Here is a 20,818-nt window from a genome sequence, read left to right on the forward strand (position 1 = left end):
ATTAAACAATAACGGTCACGTTTAGGCGAACCGATGAATGGGTAAACAAGAACATATAGAATTATATAGAATTGCAAAAACAAATGGTAAATTAAGATAAATACATAGATGAAATCACAACTCTATCATAACGTATAAATGATCAATAAATATTTATGAATGAAAAAGCGTTTATTTGTCACTTTCAAATCGCTTTAATGTGTGTATTTTATTCAATTAAAAGATTCGAAGATGCGGAACTTCGTCTTAGTATAATAATTTAATTGTTATGATTAAATTGATTAGTTTTGTTTAAAATACCACTCTACTTGTTGCGGCGCGTTGACTCAGATGCTGTGGGTGGTGGCGGCGGGCCGCGTTTGTTGAGCTCCTCCAAAAAGCCGAGCACAATAGTGTTCCTCTCCTCCTCCATGTGATCGAGCACCAAATAGCTAGAAAGAATCACAATATTAAACACATGATTCAATTAACAAATATTGAGTTAGTTGCTTCTTACCGCTTGTCGTTCTTCAAAATGTCCTGAATCTCCTTGAGATGGTTTGGATTTTCCTTGATGAGATCACTGCTCTTGTGAGTAATAAATTTGCACTCTTGCAGGAGTTCCCGAAGAGAAGTCTTCGCTGTCATCGTTTTATCTTTGATGTAGTCCCGGAACTCGCGCTCGCCCTTGTCCGAATTGTATTTTAGGTATCGCGGATCCTCTTTGATCAGCTTCTTAATCTCTTTCCAAGTGCTGGTAAGCTGCAGAGTGCTAATCTCGTCGAGCATTTCGCGGAACCGCTCCCTCTTCTTCTTCATCAGATTGTCAATGTGCTCGTTGAATTTTCTGCAAAGATATTAAATTTATTGAATATAACTAATATAAATTTCAACAATGTTAATGTCTTACCGCTCGCGATCCTCACGGTCAAGGCTTTCGATTAGTTCCCAACGATGATCCTTCCGCAACTGTCGCTTGACCTCCTTCCACGTGAAGTCCGGCGTCCGCACCAGATCTGTCAGCAAAGCGGTGAAGTGACCAATGCACTCCTCGCGCATGTGATGCTCTCGCTCCTTGTCCCGATCCCTCAAATGACCGGCCAGGGTTCGCTGCACCTCCTTCTCTCGTTCCCGAATACTCTGCTCTACCCTTAGCTTCTTCTCGCGTTCCTTCTGCTTTTGCTCAGCCTCGTTCTCCCGTTGGCGAGCCACCTCGCTGTCGTCGCTGCCGGCTCGTTCTTCCCTTTCTGACTCTTCACGATGTTCACCCTCCTCCTATGAAAGGCAGCATAATTAAAATATGCTGATTAGAATATTGGTCTAAAACGCTTAAGGCGATTAACGACTCACCGGGGTGGTATCTCGTTTCTTGCTTTTCTCCGACTTGCTTTTTTCCTCCTTGACTTTATCCTTTTCTTCTTTGGATGATTTGTTCTCGCGGTCCTTGTCTTTCGAACGGCTACGTCCTCGATCCTTCCGACCCTTGTCCTTTTCCTTGTCCTTTTCCCTCCGATCTGATTTACGTTCGCGATGTCGCTCCCGTTCCCGTTGCTCACGCATCTCCCGCTCCTTCCGCTTCTCCTCCTTCATAATGTGCAGGTAATCCTCGAAGTACTCCTCCCGGTACATGGAGTCCACTATGCGGTAGCGTGGGTCCGACTCAAACTTTTTTTTGATGTCGTACCACCTGGTGTGGCGTTCGATGTCGTGACGCTCCCGCAGCATGTCCAGAAAGTCCTTGCGGATCTAGAGTTTTAAAGTGTTCGTGAAAGTAATATTGACATGCCAGCCATGCGGAAGAGAAGAGAAATGCGACAAAGAGATCGAATTAGAGGGGTCTTGAATTGATGCGGCTTCACTTAACACTCTATGCTTAATTGGCTAACTTAAGACTTAGACTTATTTTTCTTAAGCTATAGAACATAGTTACACGATTTGTGCCTGAAAGAGAGGGGGTTTGATTAGCGATTTCAGACGTAACTGAAAGAGAACGTTGGGTTAATTCAAGTCCTGCTGGCGTAGAGAATATGGGTCTGTCTTAAGCAAAACATCGATTAAAGGGAATCGATTTCCTCCACTATTCCCTAACTTATCTGAGTGGATCGACAAAAATCTCCAAAACAAATATTAAATTTATAGCTCTTTTTGTGTCTGAGATCTCGTCGTTTATACGGATAGTCGGACGGACACGGGCAGATCGGATATTTTTACTTTATATCGAAAACGTTATCTATTGCTATAAAAATTTTTTTATATAGATGCAGAGAAGAGCAAAATTTAAAGCGAGCGGACCACCTAAACCCTTAATTTCTCTTTTTATTAGCAGGCCTTGATGTTCAGACTTCAGCACGGCCGAAGGGTACAATAGTCGATAGATCTACAGTAAAAATATGGTACATGGTAAAAATATGGGGCAGAGAGCCTTCCAGCGACTTGGGCCGCTGCCTAGACCTGTCAGAGCAAAGAGCTGGATATTGTGGCTTTGGAATATCGTTCGTCTTTGCTCTGTGCAGGTGGGGATGGGGCTGAGTTCGGTTCCTTGGGCTTGCCTCGGTGAGGTGACAAACTGCTGAGTGTGTACATTATTTGTAAACAAAACGAAAATAGTGGGTTAATTAAATTAAGTATTATTCATACTGTTTGCTTAGCGCCGCAGAAACCTGCACACGAACTGCAGTCGCTCCGGATCTCTGGAACAATCCCTTTCTGCCTGCTTCCTGCTCGGCGGCATCCCTCCGAGAGCCCATCGCGAACTTCAAACATCATCAATCATGATCCCAATGCCAATCACATCATCGCAACATCCTCTTCATCACATCACATCGCATAAAACATCCGAGAGGGGCGACGTGGGGCGGAGTTCGGGAAGTGGAAATCACACCAACGATTATCAGGTAATTTTCAGTTTGGCAACCTTTCGATAGTTTTGTTTATATTGGTTTTATAATTGTATTTTTTCCAAATTTGTCTCTTATTGCAGAAAAACAAATTTAAATGTTTTTGCTTGTTATGTTTCAAGTAACTCACCACACAGATTGCAAACATGTGCGTGGTCAAGTAGATCAGTGGACGGCGATGGCAGACGGCGGGCGGAATAGACTGTCGAGGGTGTTGTACAGGTGGTTCTCGATGCTGTTGCTCTTGTGTATTTTGGTGTTTTGGGTGGTGCATTTGTGCTGTAACCTGCTAGCTAGTGGCTAAGGTATCGGGTGGCAAACCACCGGGAACCCAACACGTTCAGGGATAATGCATTCGATCAGGGTACGGATTCGGTATCATTTTCAGTTTGGTTTGTTTCGGTTTCGATTCACACGTTGTTTATGGTTTAAGAGTTAACAGAAAATCAATCACATTATGTAAATACGTTTGGCATACGGGTAAGTTATTAAATATATATATAAAGATATGCATTTATGTTTAAACATCGAGATACGTAAGGTGATGGGGTCAGGGGCGCCAGCATACCCTAGGCCTACCTGCTCTTTCTTCAACAGCTTGTCCTCCTTTTCGCGACGCCGCACCTCCACGATGTACTCGTTGAAGAGACTCTCTCGTTCGCGAACCTTCTCGATGGCCCGATACCGTTCGTCCTTGGCGTTCCTCTGGCTGAACTCCGAGAATGAGGATCTGAAAGAGTTTGGAATTCAAAGTATTAACAAGAACGTTTCATGAACAATTTACGGATGAAACGAAAGAATTAAGTAACCTCTTCTGAACGCTTACAAATAAATATAGGATAACAATCCTACCCAGTAATAAAACAAGGGAGAACGCAATAGTTCTTCGTCTATCAGCTTCTCGTTACTCATCTAGTGGGAGTGCAAGGTAAAAATTATATTTCATTATTTTAAGAAATAAGAAAATTGAGGCATTCTTAACAATTGCGGTTTCCGGGCGTTGGGATCTTCTGAATCTTCTAAAACAATCTTGCGATGCGTCTACGTCTCTAAAGTGGGACTCGGATCCCTCCGAATTGGTTTTACGTGACGTGTTCCACCTTGAAGGGATTTTCGGACATGAAGCTATTGGCGTTCACTGAGTAAACAACCCGGTAGCAATTTGAATGCTTTCATGCTGATCTATGGGTCACAGCGCCCTAATTTTACGCACCCGTTCCGCCGTAAATCAAAGATCGACTTTACCCGCGATATGGGTACCAAACCACAGCCACCATGAAACTCCGGTTGGACGACAACCTCAATGGGTAGCACCTTGGAAAGCATAAATACTTAACCCTTAGTACCGAAATTACAGGCTCACCCCTTTAGCTCCTACAAGCTCGGTTAGGGTCCCCCTATGCGAAACACCAGACGTACTAAGCCAGGGAAAATGAAGCCAAAGAAAGCGTCTTCACATCCCAACTGCGCTATGAAGCCCCAGTGCGGGCGGCGGCCGAGGTCAAGAGCAGCTCGGCTAGTGATCCTGTTCAAGAATAAATATACCTTATAGGGTCGGAAACGTTTACTTCTACCTGTTACATACTATTCAACGAATTTAGTATACCCTTTCGGCACTCTTACGTAATACGTAATAACGATATAGATGATAGCTAGCAATACTCACTTTCCATGCAGTCTGGCTTCTTCCATTAGGCTGCGGAAGTCCTCCCGCTTCTGGCGCATCTTGTTCCGCTTCTCCTTACGCTCCTCCTCGGCCCGATCCTTCACATACTTTTCAAATACCTGTTTGCGTTCCTTCGAAGTCAGCAGAAGATACCGCGGGTCGAACACGATCTTGTGAAGCTCCTTCTCCCAAGTGCTGAAAGCCGATACGTCCTTCTCTCGAAGCATTTCCTTGAATTGGGTGACGCGCATTTCTAGGGGTACTAGGGCCCGCTCCTTGGCCGCCCGCTGCTCTGCCTCTAGGGCGGCATCCTCTGCCCGCTTTGACTTGGAAACTAATGTTACGAAAGGTGTAAGTGACAGATATCCTTTCTGTGATTATAACAGCATGTAACTTACTCATTCGAACTCGTTTGGTTGGCACCTCTTCCACACTAGACTCAGACTCTGTGCGTATCTTGATAACCTCGTCGTCGTCATCATCATCCGCATCCACCCTCTGCACCTGATCCAGTTGCTGGGCTTGAACTTGCGATTTAGCCTGCTCTTGAGTTGCCTCCTCGCCGGACTTCTGTTCGGCTTCAGCCGACTTCTCTTGCGGAGTCTTCAGTTGCTCCGGACGTTCGTTTACCGCTTTGTCAACATCCTCACGATTTAACAAATCCTCGGGTCGATCCCAAACCGAAGTCCTAGTTGACGGATTGTAAAAGAAGACGCGGGAATCTCCAGTCCATACGACACACCATGGCGTTCCAGCGATGGGCGTACTTGTCACAGGTCGACTTTTGTCGGTTTGTTTGGCTGATGCCGCAGCCTTCTTCTGCTCCTCCTCCTTTTTTCGCTTCTCCTCCGCCGCCTTCTTAGCCTCTTTCTCCAAAGCAGCTGCCTGCGCAGCCTTTGTGTTTTCCGAATTGGCTTTCATTGCTGCAGCAGCAGCCGCAAAAGCAGCATGCGGATCAAATCCCGGCGGCCCTGATCCTGGTGGCATATGCATCATAGGGTTGGGTAGCAAGTGTGGTGGTAGGCCAGACGGAGCTGTTGCCACAGCGGGCGCCACGCCCGAGTGGGCAGCCATGCGAGCGGCCTCCATGTCCCTCAGCGCCTGCGGTTTCTCCCAGACACTCTCCCCTCGACCGGCGTGGAAATAGTACGGTCTTCCATCGGGAGCACGATGCTCTGACCACTCTGCTGCTCGTGCTATAACCGCCGGATCGATTACACCCGGCTTAATGATAAGCGACTTGGCTGGTTTGTCTTGCATGTGCTGCTGTTGCTGCCAAGGCGGAATGCCCACGCCCCAAGGTGCCCCAGCTGGTGCCGGTCCTCCAGGAAATCCGTAAGTTGGAGGCGGCATACAAAACGGCGGCTGTCCAAACCCAGGAGGCGCCTGCATTCCAGGTGGCTGGAACATTGGTGGTGGCTGTTGCCGCACATTGGGTGGCGGCTGGGAAAGCAGCGGTGCTGCCGCATTGGGTGGTGGCTGGCTCATCAGGTGCGGCGGCGGTTGCGAGGTAAGATGTGACGACACTGGTGGAATCTCGCCCGACGTTTCGGCTGCCTTGGCTTCCGTTTTGGCGGCCTGGACAGGTCGCTTGGCCATCTCCTCCACCTCCGCCTGGGTCATTATCTTGACAGCGGGCCCATCGGGTCGAGACCAAGTGGTTTCCCTAGTTACCGCATGGTAATAATAAGATCGACCGTCCTCCGCCTTGGTTTCCACCCAGATTTCCGGAGGTCCTGTGACTCCATTTGCTCCGGAAGGAGCTTGTTGCTGCGACTGCTGTGGCTGTTGTTGTTGCTGCTGTTGTTGTTGCTGTAGCGCCTGCTGCTGGGCTGTGTGCTCCCCGATGGGACGACCACTAAACGCATTGAAGGGCTTGCTCCTGTAATTGGGTCAAGGTAAAACAACTTTATAGCATTAAAACACCAGATTTTCCATGACAACGCACCTATGGGCCTCGTTTGGTTTTTCCTTGAGTATAGCAACGCCATTATTTGGGGTCTCCTGGCTGGTGCTACCACTACCACTGCCGTTTCCATTGAGACCCACTTCTGGCGGAGATTCCCTCGCCTCCGTCTTGCTAATCGGCGAACTGGCGCCATCGCTATCCATGCTCTCCTCTAAGCTCGCATCCATGGCACACAGATTTAACTGTACGCAATCTCTCACTTTTCGTTTACAAAATCCCTGAAAATTTTCTACACTTTTCTGCCGCTAGAGATGTGAATACAACCCAGTTTACTCGATTTATCGAGTTATCGACTAAAAAAGGCTAGGTGGCAGCACACGAAGGTCGTTGCCAGTCCGCTGTGACTCTGAACTGTATATTAAAGGTTTTTTTTTATCACGTTGACAAAGAGTTACATTTTGTTACATCTGATAGATAATATTTATAGAGTCTGCTTTATTATTAGCTCAGCATGACCCGATTGCGGGAAGAGTTAAAATCGAAGTGTTTCGGTACTATCTGTAATCCGTTAACGAGAACACTCGTTGCTTATAACTTCTCTCGCCCTTGCGAATCTAAGCCTCACTCGCCGATTACGCTTCTTTTTTTAGACCTGGCAAAATCCTCACGCTTTTTCGTTACCAGCTAGGAATCACTGAACCGCGTAACTCAGCGATTCAACTACCAAATAATTAAACGGTCTACAAAAAAAAAAATGTTTTTTTTTCATACATTTTTTTTAACAAATGAAACGATGCATATATTTATAGGAATAAATGTAAATAAATAAATTTGTAAGCAATAAATATTCATATGGATAAATTGAAAATGTCTTAAGACAACGTACTATTTAAGTTTTGTGTTGCATATTTTTTAATTATGGGTTGGGAATAAAAGCAAGTACATACTTGTAGCTGTTGTAATTATTATTATAGAATACGTGTGCGAAATGCATGAAATACAATCGATAATGGCAAGCAAGTTATCGATGCTGCCAACTATCTGGAAACATCGATAGCACAATAAGCCGCCTCCTTTTGTTCCAGCCCCATAGTAAACACGTGCAGTTGTGTTTTGTTGCAATGGGAAAAGTTCGGAAAGTAAAAACGCGGACGCCATCCGGCGTGGACACCTCGGCGGAAATCGATGTGGAATCAGCGGGCGAAGCGGAGGGCTGCGGACCCATCGAGGCGATTTGCGTGCACCTACAGCAGGCCAACGTGGAGGAGAAGCTGAACGGACTGCACTCATTCGCTGTGCTGGCGCTGCGAAAGGAGAAGGTTACCGAAATACGTGACAGCCAGTTGGTCCGGATTGCGGCCCCCCTGCTGTGCGATAAGGAGAGCGCCATCCGGAATGCGACGGCCGGCGCCTTTCGGAATTTGTCGGTGTTTGGCACGGAAGTGTGCGACTTCCTCGTTGAGAACGACGTACTTACCGCCTTGCTGACCCTGGTCCGTAGCTATGATCTGAATAAAAGTGGGTTCGAGAACGAGTTGCATGCGGACACCTTCCAGCAAGCAATCCATCTGCTACGAAATCTGTGCGAGAGCTCGCCCACCGCCACAGAAGCACTAAATCAGGCCAACTTCCTTTCCAGCCTGCTGCTGGGCTTCGACTACAGAAAGTTCGGACTCGAAGTTGCCATTTCAGTGGCCCAACTCGTACTGGTGGTGTCTGAGAACAACTCCAGCTCGTGGAACGTCCTGGCCAGCAGTACAATACTACCTGAGCTTCTAGTGGCTCCCACAGAAAGTCACGCGCAGCTTTATCTGAGCGCCTTAGCTGCTGGTATCCTGTGCAATGTACCTGCCTGCGCAGCCGCCCACACTCGGGAAATCCTTAACAGTCTGGACAAACTACTCTCCATAGATCCACAGGCCCAGCTGCAAAGCTGCAAAAACGAAATTCTAAATGCAAAGTCGAAGAACGAGGCCCCCGTGCTGGAAATCTCTATGGAGACAGAGGAGATGACGGAAACACAGAGTGCCAATCAGTCGAAACCGAACCAATGCGATGCCGAGGTGGCACTCAAGAACCTGGAGCACTTGCTAGATGCCCAGCGTCTGGTGGCGGAGATTATAACCAACCTGGGCTCCAGCGATGAACAGAGCAACTGGGACACGGATAGCGAGCATTCAGAGTCTGAGAGCGTGGCCGATTACGACATGGAGGACGAGACAGCTGACAGTGGATCGGGGGGACTGCCCGCCAATTTCTTGGAGACCATCAAACAAAACAAAGTAATCGAGAAACTGTGGCAAAAGGCTCAACCACTGCAACCTGCTGTGGAAAATCTTGTGTCCCAGCAAGAGAATATAAAGGAGAAAGTGGCAAAATTAAGAGTATCGTACTTGATTTGCCTCCAGAACCTATGCAATGTGCTGCCCGCTGAAGATTTGGGCGGCTGCAGCAACCTCTATAACATGTGGATGATCTTGGGTCAACAAGCCTTCAGGGGAAGCGAAGATGTATCCGTCATGGAGGCCATTACGTCACTAATGCGCTCCTCGCTGAGTTTGCTCAAGTCGCGCAAGGATCTTTTCGGTCAGATGACCGAGAATGATCTGAACATGATTATCGAGGGCGCTAGCAAGTGCACAGATATAAATATCCGCGTTAACTGGAACCGCATGCTGGGCACGCTGGGTTCTCTGCTCTCAGAGCCCCTGGTTAAGACAATAGTGCTTTTCCTATTGACTTACTGTGCCCAGGAAGATGACCTGTGGGCTCTGTCTGAAGGACTCGATGCGCTAATGGACATTTTCGCCGTGGACGACTGGCCGCAGATCATCGCGGAGTTGGAGATGTGTGATCGTGTCCAAGCACTAGAGGAGTTGTTCAAGTCTAAGATGCGGCAGCAGCGACGGGAGCTGAAAGAGCGGCGAGCCACAGTGCAAACAGTGAAGACTAACTTTGCACGCTTTGTTTATTATCTTAATAAGAACTGTAAAAAATAAATTAACCTGACCACTAATTAAAGCTATTGTTTAGTTTCAGAGAAACTAAGTGTAAACAATACTTTCAGTTCTTAAGCCTGCCAAAATATTTGTCGACGATAATAGAAACAGAAAAAATCTGTTAAATTTGTAACTTCCTAATTGTCATGCCTTTTGTATTTATTAATATTAAAATCGGCTCCCATCCACCTAAAAAAACGTTAATAGATTGATTGATTCCAAGAGCTAGAATGTAACGCAAATTTAGTTTTCAAGTTAGTTTTAGTTTTCCATCTGTTGAATCAAGTCATTCAAAGTTTAATCTCTGATAAATTTTATTACTGTGGTACATTTTTACAACTTGGACTTTATCTCAGGCGGGTTCTTCTCGAGAACATTCTTCATTTCGAAAAAGGATTGCTCGAGGGTCTTGGCAAACTTCAAGTGATCCGTTATTGGGCAATGGCGCCAAGCGGATATGGCCAATATGATGTCATTATCCCGAGGATTATAGCAGCAGGCATAACCATCGTCAGTCGCCGGGCCGTATCCCATGAAAGCATCGTATTTAGTGGCTACCTGTGAGGTGGACATGCGGAAGTGACTCGACTTGACAAAGCCTGGCGACTTGAAGAACTCGGGAATTGGCTTGCTATGCTCCAGAGCCATCAGCTTCAGTCCAAGCAGGTGACGATCAACACCCTTTCCCTGGAGAGCCAGCTTAGCATATGTCTGATGGGACACTACTGCTTCACGAAGCTTAGCGGCGCGTTCCTGGTCGGTAGCATTTGGGTCCTGCATAGCGCGGGAAAAGGCCAGGGATTCGTTGGAGCAAGAGCGTATGGTTTCGGTTCGTCCGCCGTCGAATATGCGCAGGTGAGCCGACTCATATTGCGCAGGCGGTTCCGAGTGCATTCTGTAAAACGTAAATGTATTCGGCTGCATTAAAAATCTGTAGGAGGATCTAGTTACTTGTAGAAGGCGAGCTGCAGCGCCATCTGAACAAAGCTGTCCGGACCCAGACGCTGTTTCTTTATGAAATCCTTTCCGAAGCCGGTGAATTTCAGAACCTTCATTTGGAGAGCATCGGCAAGTTTGTCCACGTTTGCCTGGGCGACGTTTAAAGATTTCTCTAGACTTTTATTGCTCGAAGAGAACTGAATTTTCTGTGCGGGAGCAAAGTCCTGTGAGCCAGTTTGCCCGAAGCTAGGGTCTTCCTTCCTAAAATGAATAGAATTGAAGTTGCTTCGAACCGTATGTGCCCCATTCAACTTACATCTTTTGCACCACGTAGTCCATCATCATCGCAATGGGCTGGCCCTCAGCCGGCGAGTGCTCATAGGTGAACCCGACGTTTCCATTGGGGTTTACCACCAGCTGAATAGTCTTGTCCATCCAGCGGTTGCCACTGTTCCTCTTGCTGCCGCTGCCATGGATCAGCGATAGAATAAGCTCGTCGGTCTCTTCGCCTTCCTTTAGGCTAGTACCCTCATCGAGTGAGACGGTGAACAGAGCACTCTGAATGGTCTTGAGGGCATCCCGGTTACCAGGAGTCTCAGCCAGATATTCGTAGGCTTCGGCCCAATTGTCCCTGGAGTCGGTGGTCAGAATACCATAGGGTACTCCCACTTGCGTTTCCTTCAACAAGATATTCTCCAGTTGAGCAGCTAGACATGGAGCAGCAATGAGCTTTCCCTCCTTACTGTATATCTTCAGTTGGTAGAAGTGATTCTTATAGATCACCACCACATAATCGGAGTCGGGATTGTATACGATCTCGTCGGTGCCCCGTCTGGGAATCCGACATGTGCCGAATACCTTGCCAAACTGGCTGTTGTCCAGCTCGTTCTTGCCCATTTTAACGATCGGAATTTGGTTGGCGTGCACCATGTCGTTGAATTCGCCCAGGCCATATATAACCCTGGCGGTATAGTCCACGAAAGCGCGTGAGTCCCTGAAGTTTTGCTTGGGAAAGGTCATGCCGGGACTCACGAACACGGTGACTGGGTCTCGGTAGGTCAAATAGGCAGCCTTCAGCCAGCGGTGGGCCAGCCAATTCTTCTCCTTGCTGCCGGTTTCTTCCAGGAGCAGCTGCAGTTCGCGTCCCTGCTTCTTCAAAAACTCGGAGGTGATTCCCTTTTGTTGTTGAAACTCCTCCGGCGTCAGCAGAGGTTCCACCGTGGTCATGAAGCGGTTCAGCGTTTCCTCCAGCGGCAGGACGTGGTACTTCAGCAGATTCGGCTGCTCCAAGGGAATGGTCTTCTGGACGGTGCTGTAGCTGCTGGCGGGCAGCACTTTCTTGGCGATTCCATTTGGAGACTGCTGGGCCAAGGAGTTCTTGGTCTGGAAATCAAATGGGATATTGATTACCGAACGGAGATTCACAAGCATTCCATGCGGAGCACTACCAAATTCCACAAAAGCTTTCCATTGCCACGGAACTTCATCTCGGCGTCGGGTTTCTCGAGGATTCGCTCAGACGTTGGGCTGCAAAACGGAGAAATTGTGTTCGAGTGTTACTTTGAAGTCCAACCACCGGTTGGTGTGCCTGTGGCACTGAATTAACCTTTGATATTTGTACATAATCTACTTCTAGCTATAAGGAGCGATAAACCAATGGCTCACGATTAGCAGCCCGCGGAGGAGGCAAGTGCAAGCAAAACGGCAGTTGCCAGTCAACTGGCCATCGAAAGAGCAGTCCACGTAGGCAGAAGGGTGGAGTGGAGTGGAGCCCAACTTAAATGCTATCAGCGACCGGTTTATTTACTTTCGCTCTCCCCAGAGTGCGTCTCTTGATATCCACACCTTGTGTTTCAGCGAAATACATGTTGTTTACCATCAATATAACCACTTTTTATGTAATCCTTAACTAATTCGACTGTCCTTGCCCATACAATGAAATAAGGAATTTAAGTTCACCTCACTCTTGTTTTGCTCCGGTTAATTAACATATATATATTCTATATATGTACATATATATGTACATATGTATGTTCAAATCAAAACAAGAAACAGCTGTTTTCATATAGCAACAAGTAAATAAACACTCTGTTTTTGGTTTTACTGTGCTATCAATGGAAAACAATCGATTAATATCACAAGCAATTCCAAAACTTCTTTAAAGCTAGTATTAAAAAAATAAGCAATACTATTAGTTTGCAATATATGTTTATGATAAGCTTGAGTACGTTTTGTGAAGACTATCGAAGATTTCCCAGCTCTAGTATCCATAAAAAAGTAGGGGAATTCTTTGGAGAAAAAATCATTTTGGTAAACTTTCGGCACGAAAGATAATGACAAAACGTGAATATTATAAGGAAGAATATCGTAAACCTTTAAGGGCTAAAACGTTTAAAACTTTTAATTTCATTCTTTTTTGGCTAAATCCAAAATTAAACTTTAAAACGTTACCTAATAACTTTTCCTATTTTTTTTTAAATAATAACCACACTATCAATAAAATGTTTAATCTGCATTGGTATTGCTGTATCATTTGAACTTTGCAAATTGTGATTTCACAGTTCGAACCATTTGGATATACGTTTTGAAAAACTAACGTTAATACGCCACGGTCTCTGGATGGAAAATGTTGGCTCTTGTAGTTCTTCTGGTTACCAGTTGTTTGGCCATTCAAACGGCAGCCACTACGACACCAGGTCCAGCGGTCACCGAAGCTGGTACCCCAGCTCCTGGAGGATCGCCAGATCAAGCCGAGCTAGGAAACAGCTCCTCTACCGAACTGCCGGACTACTGCGATCCCTCCTTGTGCCACAAAAATCTCAAACATGTGGCTTGCAACGCATCAATCGTAAGTTACTAAACTAAATGCCACGTGATAATAAGCAAATAACTTATTATCCAAACTTTTTACCATCTTCAGGAACTGCACGACAAGTGCTCACTGGACGCTGAGGTCATAGTGATAAGTCCAAAGGTGGAAAGATTCCTATTGGGTCGATTCAATGAGTTGAGGGATAGAGTGGCCAAAGGAGGGTTCAACGGACTGAGTCCTGCCAGTCGGATGGGCACCTTGAAGTGGAACTCGGAACTGGCCTACCTAGCTGAATTCAATGTGAGGGATTGTGTCCTGAGGCACGACGAGTGCCGGAACACGAAGTTCACCCAAAACGCCGGCCAGACGGTTGGGTATCGAGGCATTAAAGGAAAATTGCCAGAGTTGGAGGATATCCTTAGGGATATCATAGGGGTTTGGATGCGGGAAAAAGCCGGAACTTCGATGGTGACCATCATGAAGTATGCCGAGCAGGAATCTCAGTAAGTACTACTTAAAATATATAGGTATGTTTACTCGGGCGTCCTTTTGGGATTTGGTTCACATTTTGAACGTGAAATGATTATAATTTGTTTTTAAATATTTTATGAATCAAATCTAAGCTATGCAGCTCTTTCCAAACTTAAAGAAATTTATAAAAAGGACGAAAAATGCAATATAGCTTTGAATATTGCCTAACGAAACATATGGTTGGAAAAGGATTTTTTTAATTCAAGAAGAAACTATAAAAACAAAAACTAACAAAACAAATATTTTGACAACATAAATGTTGATATTGTAAAAAATTTTTAGTTACTAAAATAATTTTAGGGGCTTCAAAATAATGGACGCGAGTGTGCGACAAATGCCTTTGTACAGTTTTACATGAACTTTAAGAAGAGAGGAATCCATTTGATTTGTATGCCCAACCGCTCGCAGATTATATTAATTTAGGCCTAATGTTGGTTTCACTCACATTTTTTTGTTGATCTTAACTTTTGATATGATTTCCACAGCTACTTTTAACTATACCTCCGTTATGAAATTCTTCTTATGTTACATGCAGCCGTCCGCTTCGCGATCTTTTTAAGAATGAAATGATTGCATGTGGATTCCATTGGCCTCTCTTCTCTGGCGAGGGATTGCATTTCGCCGAAAGAAGAACTTAGCTTTAGAAATATTTAATTATTTGTTGGTCCGAAAATGATATATTTTATGTAAAGATTCGCTTGCAAATTTCCAGGATACATCTAAGAACATAAAATTGATGTGGGTTTCATGATTTTATTAGTATCTGAAAAAACTTAATTGATTAACTTCAACTTCTGTGTTCCCTTCTATCAGTTCGCCGAAGTACAACTTCTTGCAGATCGTGCAGGAGAACGCTGAATTCGTGGGCTGTGCCATCGTTCAGCAGTCCCGGCACGGCTGGATTCAGACGTTCTTCACGTGCAACTATGGCCACGCCCCGGTTGTGGGCTCACCCGTCTACGAGTCCGGGCAAAAGGCGGCGGAGTCCTGCAAGGCCGGAACGAACCCGAAATATGCACATCTCTGCGCCGATTCCGAGGTCTACGAGAAGGTTGCGCCGAAAGGAGTGAACGCGTCCAGTCCAGAAATTAAAACTAGAACTCTTGGCAAACGGGACTTTGTCATGCTCAACGCTGATGGAACGGCGCCAGCTGAAGATGGGGCACCGGCACCAGCAGCCGATGGAGCAGCAGCCGCGCCAGCCGCCGAAGGAGGAGCAGCTCCACCTGCCGAAGCTGCAGCCACTACAGCAGTCGACGGAGCAGCGCCAGGTGCCACTCCAGGAGTCACCCCGGTGGAGGGAGAAGGCTCCACTGCTGCACCAGCAGCTGGAGTGACACCCGCTTCCGGATCGCCAGGAGGGGAAGAAGCTCACGCGGAAGGGCTACTGGAACCCATGCCAAAGCCTCTGGACAGGGCTGCGCTGGAGAAGAAGTTCGCCCGCTTCCTGGCGCTGATAAAGCGGGCTGAGATGTTCCATGGTCGCCGGAAGATCGTGGTCATATCCAGCAACCATGAGGTGGATGATGACCGCGTGCAGCAGGAAGGCGCAGAAGCCGACTCAACTATTAGAACCATGGAAAGGGCATTATCCAGACGCAGAGCAATAATGAGACGCTCCATAGGTAGCCACATGCGCGGTCGTAAGCCAAGTGCCTTTTGGGCTCCGCAATGGATAGCTATGCCTTGAACACTACCTTACTGAGTAACAATTGCTTTAAAGTGAAATGTTTTAAATTAAATTTAAACAATAAATAATCGTCCCGTTAAATTGAATCCTTAATCTGATTTATAAAATGAATGAGTGAGAAAAGTATTCCTCATATTAGTAATACAAAGTGACTAACGAAAAGAATGTTAATTAATCGGGTAAACATAATTCAGCTAAAATCATATTTACATTCAGCACAAGTGTTTTTGCCCTGACACGAAATCAATAGAGTTGATCTAAAGATCGATCTCGCAGCTTTGTTTTGAGTTGAAAGTGGAAAGTTTTGGAAAAAGTGCATTTTCATTAAATCAACGTTTTTGAATGGGTTATCCCACATCTTATGCCTTTAACAAGTTTAATTTAAGCCCCTTTTTTATACTATTATCTGATAGCCTCAAAATATTTAACAATAGAGTCCATTGTTAAGATGTTTTTAACTAGTTCTAGGGAACTGGGAAAACTGTTGGCAGCCGCCCCTATATAAGTCCATCGTTTTACGGATCAGTCATATTAAGTCGACCCTCCAATCCGTTGAAAATGAAGTTACTTTTGGTTCTAGCTTGCGTTGTGCTCTACGTATCTCTCGCATGTGGCCAGAATCGTTGCGATGGACGTCCTAGGGGTATGTTTAATAATAGCATTTATTAAGTATACTTTAATAACTGATCTCTACACTTTCACACAGGTCGTCAGAATTGCGTCGGCGGCAAGCACGAAGGATTTGGGGGAAGAAATTGCCGGAGAACTGCCATGGACGAAATGTGGTACTATAACCAGAGAACCGGGAAGTGCCTTAAGATGAAGTACCTCGGATGTGGCGGCAACCAAAATCGCTACTGCTCCTTGAGACACTGTCAAAGGTCGTGCCCATGAATTTAAATGCCTTTATCGATCCTGATCCAAATCAGACAGACAGCCTATAATTCACAGCAAATAATAAATAGAAATGTTCTTAAATAAACATATTTATGAGAAATGGGTTTAAAATATCTATCTATTATTTAGTTGTATACGCTATATAGTTAACATATAACAACTTAAATGCAGATTGATACATGTTCCACAGGCATGTAAGTCGTATTTCTTAATTGTGATCTTTTCCTAGCACAATATTTGCACATGGATTTTCAAACTTACGAATATTTTATGGACCGACTTAACTTTAAGTAGACTATACCTAAGGCTTTTCACGTTGCATCGTCTTCCAGATGGCGTTCATTCGCAAGTGCCCTTCTCGCAGATGGTTGAACAAGGCTTCAACGGTCCCATCGACTGGCTTGCCTGCTCCGGATCTCCTGCAAGAGGCAATGTGTCGTTCGTAGCGCCATTTGCTCCTAAAGACTCTGTCGCAGTGCTCGCACACAGCTTGCTCGCCCTGATCGTCCTCGGATCCGGCGTCATCCGCCCTGGCCGCTTGACCGGACTTTTTGGGACTGGCCCACATGGGCTCCGGCTTAATAAGCAGTTGCGTCTTGTTTTTACGCTGCAGCTCCTCCTGGTGGTTGTAGCGAATGTGGTTGAGGATCTTCGAGGTGCTGGTCTTGGTGCGATCACAGAGTGTGCACTTGAGATAGGACCGGTAGGGCAGATGCTTGAAGCAGTGCTTTTGCAGTTGTGAGCGCACGGTCGTTGGTTGCACCTCGCGGCACTGCAGGCACATGGCCTTGCGCCCGGACTCCAGGATCTTAAAACTGTTCTCGATTATGTGCTCGAAGTCGTGCTTCTTGAATACGTGTGCCCGCCACCCATCCATCGAGGCGATCTCCTTGCCGCACTTCGGGCACAAGTACGATATGAGCTTCGTGAGGCCGTTGGTGGACATTTCCGTGTCGGAGTCGCGGCTGGGCGTCGTAGACATGCGTCGACGTTTAGTCGGTTGACTTATTGCGTCCGATTTCATTTCCTTCTTCAGCTGGGCCACTTCCTCCTTGCCAAGTGCATCGATCTCGATTATGACCACCTCCTGATTTCCTTGCTGCAGGTGCGCATCGTCTTGCTGCGGCTTCTCATCAGCTTCTCCTTTGCCGGCGGAAGTGCCATCATCAAAAAACTCCTTGCAAAGCGCATCCAACTCGTCGTCATACTTCGGCACCACCTCTTCCTCCTCCTTGCGCACAATGTCCTCGTAGGCATTCAAACACCGATCTAGATTCAGCTCGCTAACATTTGAAATGGGCTTAGGTGCGTTTACAGGAGCGGCTAGTGCTGTCACTGGCCGTGTTGGGGACTTTTCCATTTCTGTGTTTAGATCAATGTCCATCAGAGCCTTTTGCAGCAGATCATTTTGATTTCTTTTCGTGGAACCTTTGGGACGTCCTCGTGGCCTCACAGCCATCGGCTTCTCTGCATTTCCAGCTGGTGCTGCCGCAGTAGTGGGTTTCGCCTGCTGCCGCTTCATCTGGCGCAACTTGTTCTCGTACTTCTCGATCTCCCGCATGTGCGTGTCCAGTAGGTGAACGTTCAGAGCACGGCGCCTCGTATACGCCATGCGGCAGTGCACGCAGCGGTAGGTTTCACTGTGCTCCAGATGCATGAAGTAGTGGTACTGCAGCAGGGCGATTGTCTTGTGCGCGTTCTCCACCCATTTGAAGCACAGCTGGCACTCATGGAAGCGCTCGTCGATCTGGATGAAGTTGAAGTCGGAGTACGTCTTCTTTAGATAGTCGTGTTTCTGTGGGCATATTTCAAACCATTATTAAAGCAGAACTTGATTTACACAAAACCCGCAACTTGCCGTGTTCAGATGCTGTCGCCACTCGGCCTGAGTGCGGAAGGCCTTGCCGCATTCCGGACATATGTAAACCATGTGCGCCTCCAGACGCGCATTAAGCCGGCTTTGTTCATCCGAGAGCGTCACGTTCCGCGACATTTTCCCTAATATTTTACCAACCAACTGCAAATGAAATCCAAACAAACTACACTTCGCTTTGTGAATTTATCGTTATTTGCTATGGCGACAATCGCTTATCGAAGAAGAGATAATCGATTACCGTTACTGTGAACGGATATCGGCTGTCACTGTATTTTGATGGAACATGGAACAACTTTAAAGTTTTTAAATACCTTGTAAAGCTTGAATATGTAATCTTATAATAACAAACTTTTTCAATTTATTTATCAAAATCTCTTGGAATATATATTGTTTTCCTGCCCGAAAGCTACGATACACTTGCTTTCAAAGAATAACTGCACTTCTGTTATCGGGCATCACTAGAAAATCCAACTTTTCTGCCCGCGCCGCGAATTGTAAGAGTTCGGAAAAGTGTAAAATACCCAGATAGAATTAACATATGATTAGTCGTGGGTAAACATTAAGCCATGTCGAGCGCCTCAAAGTCGACGGTAAGTCTTTTCCCTGCCGCTTCCGACGCCAACACTAATTTGCGGTCTTCGCTTGATTTCATGCAGCCGAGCGCTGCCAGCGGGAGCTCCACGTCCGCAGCTGCTGCCGCCGCAGCCTCCGTCGCCTCAGGATCCGCCTCGTCCTCCGCCAACGTGCAGGAGTTCAAGATCCGCGTACCCAAAATGCCCAAAAAGCACCATGTGATGCGGTTTAATGCCACGCTCAATGTGGATTTCGCACAGTGGAGAAATGTGAAGCTGGAGCGGGAGAACAACATGAAGGAGTTCCGGGGCATGGAGGAGGATCAGCCCAAGTTCGGTGCTGGGTCGGAGTACAATAGGGATCAGCGCGAAGAGGCTCGCCGCAAGAAGTTTGGCATTATAGCGAGAAAGTACCGTCCGGAGGCGCAGCCTTGGATCCTTAAAGTGGGTGGCAAGACTGGAAAGAAGTTCAAAGGCATCCGCGAGGGCGGCGTAGGCGAGAATGCCGCTTTCTATGTGTTCACCCATGCACCAGACGGCGCCATTGAGGCATACCCCTTGACCGAGTGGTACAACTTCCAGCCTATTCAGCGCTACAAATCCCTGTCGGCGGAGGAGGCCGAACAGGAATTTGGTCGGCGCAAAAAGGTAATGAACTACTTCTCCCTCATGTTGCGAAAGCGTCTGCGCGGCGATGAGGAAGAGGAGCAGGATCCGGAGGAGGCCAAGCTAATTAAGGCAGCCACCAAAAAATCCAAGGAGCTCAAGATCACTGACATGGATGAATGGATTGATTCCGAGGATGAGTCGGATTCGGAGGACGAGGAGGATAAAAAGAAGAAGGAGCAGGAAGACAGCGACGATGGCAAGGCCAAGGGAAAGGGCAAGAAGGGAGCAGACAAGAAAAAGAAAAAGAGGGATGTTGATGACGAGGCCTTCGAGGAGTCGGACGATGGCGACGAGGAGGGCAGGGAAATGGACTACGACACCAGCTCCAGTGAAGAGTATGTGCCCCAAGCGATTCTGATAATAGCAATACAATGTGGTCCACATCTTCTAATTCCTTGTTCCCTATTCCAGCGAACCAGATCCAGAGGCAAAGGTGGACAAGGACATGAAAGGCGTGGCCGAGGAAGATGCGCTCCGCAAGCTACTTACCTCCGATGAAGAGGAGGACGACGAGAAGAAGTCTGATGAGTCCGACAAGGAGGATGCCGACGGCGAGAAGAAAAAGAAGGAGAAGGGCAAGGACGAGGCCTCCAAAGACAAAAAGAAGAAGAAACCTTCGAAGGACGACAAGAAGGGCAAGTCGAACGGCAGCGGTGACTCGTCCACAGACTTCAGCTCTGACAGCACAGACTCCGAGGACGACCTCAGCAACGGACCGCCCAAGAAGAAGGTCGTCGCCAAGGACAAAGACAAGGAGAAGGAAAAGGAGAAAGAGAGCGCTGCGAGCAGCAAGGCCACAACCAGCAGCAGCAATGCCAACAAGTCTCGCTCGGCCACGCCAACGCTCTCGACGGATGCCAGCAAGCGCAAGATGAACAGCTTGCCCAGCGATCTCACCGCCTCGGACACAAGCAACAGTCCCACCAGCACGCCAGCAAAGAGGCCCAAGAACGAGATTAGCACATCGCTGCCCACTTCCTTCTCTGGCGGCAAAGTAGAGTGAGTAATGCCGCGATATACTGGAATTCCTGATTATAAATTGATTTGTTTCTAGGGACTACGGCATCACCGAGGAGGCGGTGCGTCGGTATCTCAAGCGCAAGCCCCTGACCGCCACCGAGTTGCTCACCAAGTTCAAGAACAAGAAGACGCCCGTCTCCAGCGACCGTTTGGTCGAGACCATGACGAAAATCCTGAAGAAGATCAATCCCGTCAAGCACACCATACAGGGGAAAATGTATCTCTGGATCAAGTAGCCCGCAGTCATGTGATTTTAATGTTTCATAACTCAAATGCATTATTGTTCAATACAAAATATAAACGCACCACTGAAAATCGGTTATTAAATCAGAAACTGATTTTAACTAATTCATTGTAGTTGT

General features: G+C 46.8%; 8 protein-coding genes across 16 annotated transcripts; 4 read left to right on the forward strand and 4 right to left on the reverse strand.

Moving 5' to 3' along the window:
* Nucleotides 1–152: 152 nt before the first annotated feature.
* On the reverse strand, nt 153–6,815 carry LOC6726961 (transcription elongation regulator 1). Of its 4 annotated transcripts, XM_016175897.3 has the most exons (8): nt 6,491–6,813; nt 4,941–6,424; nt 4,543–4,876; nt 3,456–3,606; nt 1,330–1,725; nt 890–1,254; nt 497–826; nt 153–431 (listed from the first exon to the last, which is right to left on the reverse strand). In XM_016175897.3, the coding sequence occupies exons 1-8, from the start codon at nt 6,676–6,678 to the stop codon at nt 305–307; spliced, it is 3,375 nt and encodes a 1,124-aa protein (XP_016033450.1). In that variant the 5' UTR covers nt 6,679–6,813; the 3' UTR covers nt 153–304. The 4 variants fall into 4 exon arrangements, with proteins under 4 accessions (XP_016033450.1, XP_044779392.1, XP_016033452.1 ...); XM_044923457.1 differs by lacking the exons at nt 153–431; nt 497–826; nt 890–1,254; nt 1,330–1,725 and adding exons at nt 2,308–2,786; nt 3,007–3,176 and having other exon boundaries at nt 6,491–6,815; XM_016175899.3 differs by lacking the exons at nt 153–431; nt 497–826; nt 890–1,254; nt 1,330–1,725 and adding exons at nt 2,308–2,893; nt 3,007–3,176 and having other exon boundaries at nt 6,491–6,815.
* LOC120285072 lies at nt 3,613–4,536 on the reverse strand. Of its 3 annotated transcripts, none has more exons than XM_039295882.1 (3): nt 4,090–4,536; nt 3,859–3,976; nt 3,613–3,788 (listed from the first exon to the last, which is right to left on the reverse strand). In XM_039295882.1, exons 1-3 carry the CDS (start codon nt 4,200–4,202, stop codon nt 3,699–3,701), a joined length of 321 nt encoding a protein of 106 aa, XP_039151816.1. In that variant the 5' UTR covers nt 4,203–4,536; the 3' UTR covers nt 3,613–3,698. The 3 variants fall into 3 exon arrangements, 1 of the variants encoding a protein (XP_039151816.1); XR_006541983.1 differs by having other exon boundaries at nt 3,613–4,014; nt 4,090–4,190; nt 4,240–4,536; XR_005544336.1 differs by having other exon boundaries at nt 3,613–4,014.
* Nucleotides 6,816–7,490: 675 nt separating the features above from the next.
* On the forward strand, nt 7,491–9,786 carry LOC6726962. Its single transcript, XM_002102328.4, has one exon. It carries the CDS (start codon nt 7,573–7,575, stop codon nt 9,448–9,450), a length of 1,878 nt encoding a protein of 625 aa, XP_002102364.1. The 5' UTR covers nt 7,491–7,572; the 3' UTR covers nt 9,451–9,786.
* On the reverse strand, nt 9,747–12,611 carry LOC6726963 (carnitine O-acetyltransferase). 3 transcript variants are annotated; one of them, XM_039295881.2, is made up of 5 exons: nt 12,354–12,611; nt 11,838–11,916; nt 10,706–11,772; nt 10,402–10,650; nt 9,747–10,345 (listed from the first exon to the last, which is right to left on the reverse strand). In XM_039295881.2, the coding sequence occupies exons 2-5, from the start codon at nt 11,874–11,876 to the stop codon at nt 9,784–9,786; spliced, it is 1,917 nt and encodes a 638-aa protein (XP_039151815.1). In that variant the 5' UTR covers nt 11,877–11,916; nt 12,354–12,611; the 3' UTR covers nt 9,747–9,783. The 3 variants fall into 3 exon arrangements, with proteins under 3 accessions (XP_039151815.1, XP_016033455.1, XP_016033454.1); XM_016175896.3 differs by having other exon boundaries at nt 12,349–12,611; XM_016175895.3 differs by lacking the exon at nt 12,354–12,611 and adding an exon at nt 11,996–12,144.
* A 354-nt stretch (nt 12,612–12,965) lies between these two features.
* Nucleotides 12,966–15,508, forward strand: LOC6726964. The gene is made up of 3 exons (XM_002102330.4): nt 12,966–13,237; nt 13,310–13,704; nt 14,546–15,508. The coding sequence occupies exons 1-3, from the start codon at nt 13,016–13,018 to the stop codon at nt 15,420–15,422; spliced, it is 1,494 nt and encodes a 497-aa protein (XP_002102366.2). The 5' UTR covers nt 12,966–13,015; the 3' UTR covers nt 15,423–15,508.
* A 428-nt stretch (nt 15,509–15,936) lies between these two features.
* LOC27208535 (kunitz-type serine protease inhibitor PILP-3) lies at nt 15,937–16,316 on the forward strand. The gene is made up of 2 exons (XM_016184101.3): nt 15,937–16,065; nt 16,129–16,316. The coding sequence occupies exons 1-2, from the start codon at nt 15,981–15,983 to the stop codon at nt 16,314–16,316; spliced, it is 273 nt and encodes a 90-aa protein (XP_016033456.1). The 5' UTR covers nt 15,937–15,980.
* On the reverse strand, nt 16,067–18,414 carry LOC6726965 (zinc finger protein ZFAT). Of its 2 annotated transcripts, none has more exons than XM_016175893.2 (3): nt 18,178–18,414; nt 16,621–18,114; nt 16,067–16,360 (listed from the first exon to the last, which is right to left on the reverse strand). In XM_016175893.2, exons 1-2 carry the CDS (start codon nt 18,310–18,312, stop codon nt 16,621–16,623), a joined length of 1,629 nt encoding a protein of 542 aa, XP_016033457.1. In that variant the 5' UTR covers nt 18,313–18,414; the 3' UTR covers nt 16,067–16,360. The 2 variants fall into 2 exon arrangements, with proteins under 2 accessions (XP_016033457.1, XP_016033458.1); XM_016175894.2 differs by having other exon boundaries at nt 16,605–18,114.
* A 165-nt stretch (nt 18,415–18,579) lies between these two features.
* Nucleotides 18,580–20,804, forward strand: LOC6726966 (general transcription factor IIF subunit 1). Its single transcript, XM_002102332.4, has 4 exons — nt 18,580–18,785; nt 18,852–19,771; nt 19,848–20,435; nt 20,491–20,804. Exons 1-4 carry the CDS (start codon nt 18,762–18,764, stop codon nt 20,690–20,692), a joined length of 1,734 nt encoding a protein of 577 aa, XP_002102368.1. The 5' UTR covers nt 18,580–18,761; the 3' UTR covers nt 20,693–20,804.
* Nucleotides 20,805–20,818: the final 14 nt, after the last annotated feature.

This window comes from Drosophila simulans, chromosome 3R (assembly GCF_016746395.2).
Source record: "Drosophila simulans strain w501 chromosome 3R, Prin_Dsim_3.1, whole genome shotgun sequence".
Lineage (NCBI taxonomy): Eukaryota > Metazoa > Arthropoda > Insecta > Diptera > Drosophilidae > Drosophila > Drosophila simulans.